Source organism: Littorina saxatilis, linkage group LG2, assembly GCF_037325665.1.
Source record: "Littorina saxatilis isolate snail1 linkage group LG2, US_GU_Lsax_2.0, whole genome shotgun sequence".
Lineage (NCBI taxonomy): Eukaryota > Metazoa > Mollusca > Gastropoda > Littorinimorpha > Littorinidae > Littorina > Littorina saxatilis.
In genome coordinates, this window is record NC_090246.1 from 61,087,714 (window position 1) to 61,100,169 (window position 12,456).

A 12,456-nucleotide genomic window follows, 5' to 3' on the forward strand; every position below is an offset into this window, starting at 1 on the left:
TGAGAAAGAACAACCTCTCCAGTTAAAGCCTGAGCTGAGGACTTAGCCTGAAAGGCTGAGTCTGCTTAAAGGCATATGTACGCGCTCCCGTGTTTACAAAGTGTAGTTTGCCCATAATCGATGTCAAACGCACCATAAGACCATGTAATGACGATATGTCGCCATGCGCGGACCATATACATGCATTACAGCTTGTTTTAGAGTCTCAAAAACTTTGGATGTAAACAAAGACGCGGAGTTATTTCCCTTGCGTCAACGCTACCTCTGTTGGCAAATCTATAAATAGGACGATCCAGATCAAAATGAAAATTAACATATCTCAACATTGAAGGGGTCCTAGACCACAATATTTTGCAGGGAACTTAATTTAGCATGTCTCCAGCTGTTGGTAAAGCAATTAGCGTGTATAGTCATCGAGTACATATGGCTTTAAGCAGAGCCTGTTTTGCTGCTTCAAACCTTGAAGAGCAAAGGAAGAGACCTGAAGGTCCCTACGAGTCTCTATCTCCTACCTCCTGACCTCCCAAGCCAGGAGGCCTAAGAGAGACCCATCCACCAAGGGTGAAGAACTAAGGGAGTTTCTCGTTGATACCGCATAAAGCTAGGCATGGGAGAGAAACAGATCCCGTCTGTACATGACCGAAAGGACAATGTGCAGAGAGGACACCTCCTCTGTTCTAAATTCGCCCTCGCAAAGGTGGATAAAGCGTCCCCTGCGTCCTGCTCTTTACTGAGTGTAAAGGTCCCTCCAAGTCTTTATCTCCTTGGAGGCCACGAGGCCAGGGAGGCCTTGGAGGCCAGGGACGTCTTGGAGGCCAGGGAGGCCTTGGAGGCCTTGGAGGCCAGGGAGGCCTTAGAGGCCTTGGAGGCCTTGGAGGCCAGGGAGGCCTTAGAGGCCAGGGAGGCCTTGGAGGCCAGAGAGGCCTTGGAGGCCAGGGAGGCCAGGAGGCCTAAGAGGCCTTAGAGGCCAGGAGGCCGAAGAGAGACCCATCCACCAAGGGTGAAGAACTAAGGGTGTCTCTCATTGATCCCTCATAGACTAGGAATGGGCGAGGAACAATTCCCGTCTGTACATGACCGCATGGGCATTGTGCAGAGAGGAAGGCCTCCTCTGTTCTAAATTCGCCCTAGCAAAGGTGGAGAAAGCATCCCCTGCGTCGGAGAGGCAAACCAAACCCACCCCGAGAGCGTCTGCTAACCATCAACCGAACGAGAGTCCGACGTGGTAAGCGAAGGGGCTGGCTAAAAGCCATAAGAGCCCAAGACGGACGCAGAGCGGGGAAGGCCGGAGCCTGAAGCCCCTTTCCTGCAAGTCAACGGCCAAACCTCACCCCTGACTAAGAGGAGGATGAGAGGCGTCGAAGACCAAAGGCACAGGAAGTGAGGAGAACGGCAGAACCCACTACCGAAGTGTGTGGTAGCTGCTAATCCGCCCGAGGCAGGGAGCCTGCAAGCCCAAAGAGCAAAACCGTGTCCCACATCGCCGACGACCAAGAGGAAGTGACGGGAATGAAACCGGAAACGCCGGGAGAAGCCGGGAGCGCAGCGGACACAGCGGCACCATGCCAGAGCTGGTGCTGCACAAACTGACGGCTGAAGCCCGGTAACCAAAAGGTAAACCCTAGGTCCGAAACGGCAGGGACAGCGACATGTTCGCTGCCGAAGGACCTATACTTCCAACAAGCGCTGGAAGCGCAACTGTCGCAGGCGACTGCTGACAAAATTCTAGGCTCAAACCGGATGGGACCATAACAGGTCCATTAACTGGTGAGCCCACACTTCCGGCCGGAGCCAGAAGCGCAGCTGCTGCGTACGACTGCCGCCGTAAGACAAGGCTCAAACCGAACGTGACAGTAGTCTGTGCACTAACCAGTGAACCTACGCTTCCAGCCGGAGCCGGAAGCCGCGCTGTCGCGGACGACTGCTGAAGTAGGGCAAGGCTCAAACCAGAAGTGACAGTAGCCTGCGCACTAACCAGTGAACCCCGTAGATATGACCTTGAGTCAAACCAAAAGTGACAGTAGCCTGTGCACTCGAGGAATGACCTGAATGACCTTCAGTCAAACCAGAAGTGACAGTAGCCTGTGCACTCAAGAAATGACCTGTATGACCTTCAGCCAACCAGAAGCCAGCCATCGCGGAAGGCGCGACCCCAGAGGGCATCGCCGACGCTGTAGCTCCTTCCATAAAATAGCGGGACGTGACCTCCGCGGCAGCCTCAAGGGCAACCTTGAAAATGGCCGGAGCCCCCGAGAGCGTCTGCTCGTAGTCGAAGGACCTGAAGTCCAAAGCAACGAACAAAGGAGGTGGCGCAAAGCCATCAGAATCCATGAAAGGACGCTGTGTCGGGGGGCCAGAAAACTGAATTCCGTCCTGCTGAAGGTCAACCAAACTCGTATCCTGACCAAGAGGAAGCCGAGCAAAGTCAAAGACCGGAGCTGAAGGTCGTGCGGCATCAGCAGACCCAACCACCGAAGTGTGTGGCAGCTGAAGGCTCACCTGAGGCAGGAAGCCCGTGTGTCCCAAGGTCACAGGAGGTGAACTGGCCAATCCGGGCGGAGCCGGAAATGCAGCAGAAACAGCAGCGCTATGCCAGCCTTGTCGCTGCACAGAATGGGCTGAAGCCCAGAACCCCGTAGGGGTGACCTTCAGTCAAACCGGCAGTGACAGTAGCCTGAGCACTCGAGGAATGACCTGAATGACCTTGAGTCAAACCGGGAGTGACAGTAGCCTGTGCACCTGAGGAATGACCTGAATGACCTTGGGTCAAACCGGGAGTGACAGTAGCCTGTGCACTTGAGGAATGACCTGAATGACCTTGGGTCAAACCGGAAGTGACAGTAGCCTGTGCACTTGAGGAATGACCTCTACCTCCGGAGAGGTTCTTCTGAAACAGCAGCGCAATGCCAGCCTTGTTGCTGCACAGAATGAGGGCTGAAGCCCAGAACCCCGTAGGGATGACCTTCAGTCAAACCAGAAGTGACAGTAGCCTGAGCACTCGAGGAATGACCTGAATGACCTTCAGTCAAACCGAGGGTGACAGTAGCCTGTGCACCTGAGGAATGTCCTGAATGACCTTGGGACAAACCGGAAGTGACAGTAGCCTGTGCACTTGAGGAATGACCTCTGCCTCCGGAGAGGACAGCTGCCGGAAACGGCTGCTGTGGTAAGGCGTGGTTCAACCCGGACGTGACAGTAGTCTGTGCACTAACCGAGGAATCACTACTCCCGGCCGGAGCCAGAAGCCCAACTGTCGCGGACGACTGCTGGAATAGGGCGAAGCTCGAGCCGGACGTGACAGTAGCCTGTGCACTAGCCGGTGAACCTCTGCTTCCGATAAACGGAAGCGCAGCTGCCGTAAACGGCTGCTGCGAGTACCAACCTTGCTGTGACCTTGTCCCCGGAGGGACATGCACTGTCACACTACCACAAGTAGTAGGCAACGAGTGCAGGTCAAGACGAGAAGACGAGGGTCCCGGCTGGGACAGTCCACCAAGGTCGCAGTGGCCGGCAGTCTGGTCAAGGGCAGGCAAGGACACTGCGGGATCCAGCCTCAACAAAGAGGCCAAGGAAAGAATGTCGCTAACCCCCGGCCGGGGGACAGTGCTGGCCACCGCGTCTGGCCGTGACATCTCCTCACGTACCAAGCTTCTAATCTCTGGAAGCAAAGAGGAAATCAAAGTAGACACCAGAGCGTGTCAGAGGCTCTGGTGCCGCAACCGAAGTAGAAACGGCGGCCTTATGGGCAGACGCACGCGGTTGAGAGCCGGACGGCAAATCGTCTGGCGCCGAGAACGGTACCGAAAACGAAACTTTACCCTGAGGGTCCGACACAGTGATAAGAGGATTCTTGCTAGAAGACACGGGAGTAGAGGATTTGGGCTTACCAGGGCCCTTGCCCTTGCCCTCAGCCTTCCCCCCTTTCCTTTTTGTCGCTGTCGGCCATGTTAAGACCGAGCAAAGTCCGAACGGACACAAAAATTCAGAAGTAAGCAAGCACAAACAACTAACACATGCAAAGTAGCAACCGAAAGGAAGCTAAAAAACAAGCTAGAAATAGCGTTAAGCGTCCGTACGGACGAAAACAACAGAATAGCAAAGGCACGTGTTAGACAGACAAATGGCGACCGGTAAGGAAGCCAACAACTACTGAGAACTTCAAAGTCCAACGGACTAGCGAAATTAACAGCAGAACAGAAACAAACAAGTCAAGGACTAAAAGGAATGATCTCACCAGCTGCAAAGCCAGCAAGAACGACGGGAGCCGAGGCCTGTGGGTGTCAGCAGACAACGAAAACAGCCAGAGCAAAAGCCAACACGACCGTCTCTCTCAAGTGATAAATGTCGATTGATCTGTGTATCATGTGACCAGGCACCAATAGTGACGTAGTTCACCTACTAATGGGAGGCAACCGTAGGTGGCAAGTACCATGGTGCTGTCACTTTTTTAGTTGAGGTTGCTTCCCTTAGACTTAGACGGGTAAGCTTTTATCAGGACCTAGCATCTCCAAGTAAGTCAATGCTAATCATGTGATTCGGAGTAAGAATATGTAATTTAATGCCAATTTTAAAGTCTTAGGTATGACCCGGCCGGGGTTCGAACCCACGACCTCCCGATCACGGGACGGACGCCTTACCACTAGGCCAACCGTGCCGGTCAAAGATCCATTGATCTATGTGTAAGTCAAAGATCCATTGATCTATGTGTAAGTGTTATGATCTTTCTTTACTTTATTTGGTGTTTAACATCGTTTTCAACCGTTCAAGGTTATATCGCGACGGGGAAAGGGGGGGGAGATGGGATAGAGCCACTTGTTAATTGCTTCTTGTTCACAAAAGCACTAATCAAACAAGAAGAGCAAACGCTCGATCGAGTCACTTTCGCAGTTCTGAATATTATATGAGGCATCAGATGGACAGGAAGAAATTGCTATTCACAACACAATACAGATGTAAATAATTTGATGTAAAGAATAATCCTATAAAGTTTGAATCAAATCCGATGAATAGTTTCAGAGATATGATATTTCAATTTTTTTCCTTCAAGACATACCTGTGACCTTGAAAAAGGTCAAAGGTCACCAAAGCAGACGTCAAAGTGTAGAGGTCACTGGGAGTCACGTTCACATAAAATTTGAGCCCGGTCACTTTTATAGTTTCCGAGAAAAGCCCAACGTTAAGTTGTGTGTTGCCGAACAGAAAAGGCTAGTTATCTCCCTTGTTTTTCTGATAACGTTCGTAAAAGGCTACAGATGTAAATACTTTGATGTAAAGAATAATCCTACAAAGTTTCAATCACATCCGATGAACTTTGTCAAAGATATAAAATGTCTAATTTTTCCTTTGACGCTGACCTGTGACCTTGAAAAAGGTCAAAGGTCAACGAAACCATCGTTAAAGTGTAGAGGTCATTGGAGGTCACGACTAAACAAAATATGAGCCCGATCGCTTTGATAGTTTCCGAGAAAAGTCCAACGTTAAGGTGGTGTCTACGGACGGCCGGCCGGACGGCCGGCCGGACGGCCGGCCGGACAGACTAACACTGACCGATTACATAGAGTCACATTTTCTCAAGTGACTCAAAAATTGCTCCAGGGGCTTGCAACGTAGTACAATATATTACCTTACTGGGAGAATGCAAGTTTCCAGTACAAAGGACTTAACATTTCTTACATACTGCTTGACAGTGTCATGATCATTTATTCAAGAAGGAAAGAGTCTTTAATAAGAGCATGTGCTGATCTTCTTTTGCCTGGCATTCACACGCATAGCAGAGACAGTTGTGCAATACAAACACAGGAATACAGTGTTCCACCTTGTTAACGTCAACATACTAAGATAATGGCTCAGCAGTTTAGTTTATTTAGCAAGTAATGTAACACAGGCTCATTTAATTAAAAAGATTAGCAAAGAACCCTTTCATTCAAAATAAACATTCAAAATCTTTTTCACAAATGGACAATCTGCTCAGTGACATATTGTGACCCCTAAGGGTCAAACACGGTCATACAGTCTATTTTTAACCAAGCCTCCAAAATCCACCAGCTATCAACCACTGAGCTAGGTGACATGTTGTGACAGGTCAGATTCATAAGAGGGGTACTATTTCAGTATCAGTACATGCAGAACCATAATTATGTGTACTTTACTTGTAGCTGCCTCAAGGGAGAGGGATCATGGTAGTGTATTAGTAACCACCAGTCCTTGCTAGTTCAAACTGGATACAACCCGATCAGGGTCCTTGAACAAAATCTCATTGCTGAACCCAGGTTCTCAAGATTAGAGACACTGAGATAACAGTGAGTGAGCGTCTACTGGTGTCCAAAACAACATAATATAACACTAACAGTTGCATAAGATGTTTGTCTATAGATGGCTGGATGACCTAACACTACTCATTCCGAAGAGTCCAAAACTAGAACTACTATGTCAGTCAGACAGAATGCGTTCTATAAATGCTTTGTTCATGCAAAACAACACGTTGCCAATGCATGAAATTAAAATTCTCCTTAAAATGAGAGGAAATGGCAATAAGGTTGAGACTCTTAAGTCTTAACATTCCTAATATACACCTGTATGTTGGGGTTTGGAGGAGAGATTGTAGTCCCCTGCTGGGGTTAGGAGGAGAGATTGGTTGTGGGTGAGGAGAGGTTGAGGTCAGTGATTTGCAAAGTATTACTGACCAAACTATAAGTATAATCTAACAAATTGCAAGCGATATGAGTTTCAAGCAACTAACATTAACTCCACTTTCATTTCCACAAATCTATTCAGCCTTGTTTCATCAAAGCGAACGGCTTTCAGCCTCTTCAGTAAGAACTGTTAGTGTTAGCATCAAATTCAAAGCCCAAACATGATTCAAATGTCCATAGCTCTGCTAAAACAAACTACTATTGTACTAAAAATAGCATCAACTACAAATTATAAACAATGAGAATGACCGGTACATGAATTTGTTTTGTTTATACAAAACCGGCACAAATTCATTCCTCATTCCAATTTCAAGAAAGCATCTTACAATATGCAGACTTGAGTCCATACATTATTTGTGCCAGAATGCACTACAAATAAACTGTAACTATAAAAAAACAAAAACGTGACTGTTCTTTATTTAGGCTTGGATTTCTACACATCAAAAGTATACTGAACAATAACTGATGTCTCTGATAATCTTTTGTGTGTGTAGCTAAGAGAGAGAGAGAGAGAGAGAGAGAGAGAGAGAGAGAGAGAGAGAGAGAGAGAGAGAGAGAGAGAGAGAGAGAGAGAGAGAGAGAGAGAGAGAGAGAGAGAGAGAGAGAGAGAGAGAGAGAGAGAGAGAGAGAGAGAGAGAGAGAGAGAGAGAGAGAGAGAGAGAGAGAGAGAGAGAGAGAGAGAGAGAGAGAGAGAGAGAGAGAGAGAGAGAGAGAGAGAGAGAGAGAGAGAGAGAGAGAGAGAGAGAGAGAGAGAGAGAGAGAGAGAGAGAGAGAGAGAGAGAGAGAGAGAGAGAGAGAGAGAGAGAGAGAGAGAGAGAGAGAGAGAGAGAGAGAGAGAGAGAGAGAGAGAGAGAGAGAGAGAGAGAGAGAGAGAGAGAGAGAGAGAGAGAGAGAGAGAGAGAGAGAGAGAGAGAGAGAGAGAGAGAGAGAGAGAGAGAGAGAGAGAGAGAGAGAGAGAGAGAGAGAGAGAGAGAGAGAGAGAGAGAGAGAGAGAGAGAGAGAGAGAGAGAGAGAGAGAGAGAGAGAGAGAGAGAGAGAGAGCGCTAAATTACTGCCCCCCCCCCCTCCCCCCGAGATGGGTGTCTAGAAAAGTTGAGGCACACCCCTGATGTAATATTCTAAATTGCATTTTTATTGTAATTTTGATTGGTTTGAATGTTATGATTTCACAATATGTTCCGCCACTTTACTTAGTATACTATGTTGTCTCTAACTAGTCTAAGACTGTATGAGCACATTTATAAGTTTAACTTTTTGTGCTTCTTTTTTCTATACTATTTAACGTGAATGTGAAGAAAACACTGTTCAAGCTAAAAGTAAAAGGGGTGGGGAGTTGGAGAGAGACTGCTGAACATACTTGTTGGAGGACAAGATATCTGAAAAGGCAAAGGCAAAGGCTGAAACAAAGCCGGGAGGGAAATTCAAACTGCTGACTACAGCACATCGGTCCGTATACATAGGTCCGTATACATACCGACAATAAAAAGCTCTGTTACAAATCTGTAGCCAATGAAATGCCCCCTAACTTTTCTTTCTTTCTTTATTTATTTGGTGTTTGACGTCGTTTTCAACCACGAAGGTTATATCGCGACGGGGAAAAGGGGGGGAGATGGGATAGAGCCACTTGTTAATTGTTTCTTGTTCACAAAAGCACTAATCAAAAAATTGCTCCAGGGGCTTGCAACGTAGTACAATATATTACCTTACTGGGAGAATGCAAGTTTGCAGTACAAAGGACTTAACATTTCTTACATACTGCTTGACTAAAATCTTTACAAACATTGACTATCTATACAAGAAACACTTAACAAGGGTAAAAGGAGAAACAGAATCCGTTAGTCGCCTCTTACGACATGCTGGGGAGCATCGGGTAAATTCTTCCCCCTAACCCGCGGGGGGTATGCCCCCTAACAAGTCGTTAGGAAGTAGCCAATGAAAAATCAGTCTGACGTATGGACTTCCGCTATCTATTTTTCGGAGTGTCGAGGGTTGGCAAATAATGTACATTCACATATTATACAACCGTTTCTAGGTCGATACACACTCCAAGTGTGTTCCACATCCGACAATAAACTGCCGTGAAGCATCAGTTTCATGTGTGTGTGTGTGTGTTTTTGTCCGTGTTTGTTCCCGTACTTTGATACCATGAATCGAAAGCGAAGCGTTCCTTTGCAAAATGGCGTCGAATGACGTTCCGAGTGTTGATGCGGTTCAGTGTCTGGTCTTTTAAGTACACCCCGAAAATGTAATCTACGTTACAGCGAAGGCTGTGCAGCATCAGATTGTTTTCGTTTCTTCATACTCTTATAATCAACTGCTCTGCGTTCCTATTGCAAAGGAGTGTCAAATGGCAAAATCGCTTTGCGACCGGAAGTTAACGCCGGAGTGTATACAAGATTCTGACCCCTTCTACACACTCCAAGTGCGAATACCAGTTTGAAAGGCAAAAGCAATGCATGCAGAAATCTTCTTTATTCTAGTAAAGTTGATGACTTTTGTCTGATGTATAATTGAAAATTTAATAAGTCAAAGTCATTGACATTGTGGAAAAAATAACTTTCTGACATAGAGGCTCCGAGTCTGACTATTCATGATACACTGTATTTTCTTTTTTTAAAAGCAGGCCTGTATAAAAAAAATCTAACATCAATTATGTAAACTGATATGATAAAACCTCTCAACAAAAAAGGTTAGCTGGCGATTATTGTTTCACCCAAGAAAACATTGTTAAATTGAACCATGATTTGCTTATTTCTCTTCAGCAGCTAATTTGACTTAAATTCCAGTTTGTGGTAAATTTCAAAACAAACATTTTTTTATAGCAGGAAATTGTCCAAGCTTTACCATGTTAGTATTGTTAACTCAAACACGTAAAGAGGTCACATGTGCAGCATCACATAAGCCAACTAAAACCTTTTACAGTACAAGACCTCTCAGAAAGTGGAAAATACTACAAACCAACAAACTGACTTTCAATTCTTTCGCTTAAGTCAGGTCAGCAATCTGATTGTCATTTCAGAAATTTACTTCATTAATCAAAAAGACGAGGCAATATAAAACTACATACCTAAATCCATTTGGTTTTAGGAGGCACAAAAAGTAAGCTTCAGCAGTACAGTCAATTCCGGTTAATCGGCCATCCGGATAATCGGCCTATTCCGGATAATCGGCCAATTTTCCCTGGGACCGAATCTTTTCTTCATAGTTATGTGTTAAAATGTTGGGTTAATCGGCCACCACGAAAACTTTGCACATCGGCTAAACGGCCACCTCACACTTTTCACGTTTTTGTGAGTGGTTCCATGATCATTACTCACATGACAGCACAAAGGTCTGCCAGTGAGTTTACTGAGTACAGGGCCCTCCGTCTGATTGGTAGGCACATTCTCCTTCTCGTTGACAACTGCACAGCGCATGTGGTAAGAATCAAGATGAATAACATCCAGCTTGAGTTCCTTCCCCCCAACACAACCAGCATCTTTCAGCCAATGGATCAGGGTGTCATCAAGAATCTCAAAACGCTGTACAGGAAGGAATTGATCGAGATGACCCTAAACCACATAGAAAAAGGACTTCTGGAAACCAACGCCACAGCCTGTGACGTCAGTTCAAAGATCAACGTTCTTGATGCGATCGTGTTTGTCTCCAGAAGCTGGCGAGCGGTAAAACCGTCTACTGTTTGCGGATGTTTTAAGAAAGGTGGATTCATTCGTCCTGGCCGACCCCCTCTCATGGAATGTGCTACAGAAGACCCCGAGGATTTTTCATTGCCAGAAGAAATCGTCAACGGGGAGGTCTTCAACGATATAGACGACAACATCGTCTGTGTGGAAGGCGAGTTGACTGAGGAAGACATCGTGGAACGCATCTGTGAAAAAAGACCAAGACTAGAAGAAAGAGAAACAGAAACAGAGGAATCTGATGAAGAACCAGATCAGCCACCCATCACATCAGTGGCTGCGAAAAACGCGCTTGAAGTCCTGAGCGTCTATGCCCTGGAAAATGCCTTCGGGGAAGAAGAACTGCATTGCCTGGACATTGTCTGTGCTGCAGTGAGGAAACGTGCCAGTGCAAAACATAAGGAGACGACACTGGACACATTCTTTGGAGACATGTAGAGCACGTATCATCGTATGCCAATGCACAAAACTTCCGCTTTCCGCTACCATAACCATAAGTAACTTCCAACATCCAACATTTTTGTTCTGAGGAACTTCCCAATGCGATGTTCGGATAATCGGCCACTTCGGATAATCGGCCATAATTCAGTCAGTCCCAAAAGTGGCCGATTAACCGGAGTCGACTGTATTTCAAAAGACAAAACAAGCAACAAATGTTATATGATTAATAATGCGTAACAGTAACACCTATCCCAAACCCACATGCTAGTCAGTTGCACATGTGCAGAAACGCAACTGTGGCACAGCCATGCAAAGTGTTAACTGTTATTGGTGTTATCAAGCAGCATGGCCAGACCCTCATAGTTCCAACAACTTACATGGGATCTTCCCATGGCAAAGCCTGGTGTTTATTCTTGTCTCCGTATAACTCGTCAAAATCCATTGTTGGTACTAGTTCATACTCAATAGCACTTGCACTGTCCATCTGGAAAAATTTGGAACAAAAATTGAGCTGATTTTCAAAGTCTGCAGTTGCTGTACTGATGGTCTCACAGGCAGTAAGCTGGCTAACATTGTATCCCTAGGCGTAAGCAGCAGGCTGTGCGCCAACTGTTGCCCAGGACAAATCATTTTTCTGTACACAGTGACAAGCTCTGTACTGTCCTTTTCTGTGTTGCAGGTTAACCCAACTGGGAAACTGAAAAGCAACAAGCGTCAATTATTCCCCCACAACAGCACATGCCACGTCGTGCAACAGCTGTTCAGTAAGTAACACGTGATGCTGCCAGCAAGTAGACTACGGGCAGTGTTTATTTGCACTGACACATGGGGTAACGTGTGGCACACTGGCAGAGGCTGAAACAAAGCCGGGAGGGAAATTCAAACGGCTGACTACAGCACATCGGCGGCCGTAGTTTTTGTTGCTAAAGTGTTTGTTTCTGTCTGATTTTGTGATTGGGAAGTGTCCAGTGGGACGTGAGTGGGCAGACATGTTACAAATACAACAAGCAAACAGTAGCATGACTTTGTAAATGTGGAATACGTCAATCCCTAATTCATTCATCCAACCCTTCCCTTCTCATCGTTCATTAAAAACACTAGAAAACTTGGCACAAAAATGAAGAAAATGCGTTTATAAGAGAGAAAAAAACAGAACGTGGTCACCCATTGAACGGTACATTGCACTCGGGAGGAGAGCCTTCCAGAGAAAAATCATGCATTCTTGTTTATAGAAAACCCAAACAAAACAACAAAAGTTTACCACAGAATACTAGAATACTACAAGTACTTCACACCACTTACAGTTTATCTTCTTCTATTTCATATTCCATCATCTTTGAATGGTACTGTGTTCATCGGTAGGATAATTTTTGAAACCGGAAGCAACAGACATGATTATATTTCAAACGCATGCGTATATGAGCAAATGAAAAAGAGGCCGCATAAACAACCATTGACAGACTTTGATTGGTTTAAATATCGGGGTGTGTCCCCATTAGCCAATAGAAAAAGACAATGATGACCTTGGCAATTCCATTAATTGAATATTCTGATACAATTTTTTTTATTTTTCGACAAAATAAACCCTTTTTGGCCCGTAGTGTATTGTGGGCATCCTAAACCATACGTTTACTTAATATAAG

General features: G+C 45.9%; 1 protein-coding gene across 4 annotated transcripts in view; it reads right to left on the reverse strand.

Annotated features, from left to right (window-relative positions):
• Positions 1-12,251, reverse strand: part of LOC138959431 (PRKCA-binding protein-like) — a 28,388-nt gene extending 16,137 nt beyond the window's left edge. For 2 of the 4 annotated variants that reach the window (XM_070330919.1, XM_070330917.1), the window contains exons 1-2: positions 12,116-12,241; positions 11,191-11,297 (exon numbers count right to left, since the gene is read on the reverse strand). In XM_070330919.1, coding sequence (XP_070187020.1) covers positions 11,191-11,297 — 107 coding nt within the window. In that variant the 5' untranslated portion in view covers positions 12,116-12,241. Of the gene's footprint in view, positions 1-11,190; positions 11,298-12,115 lie in introns of all 4 variants that reach the window. The other 2 variants (XM_070330918.1, XM_070330921.1) reach the window with 2 other exon arrangements.
• Positions 12,252-12,456: the final 205 nt, after the last annotated feature.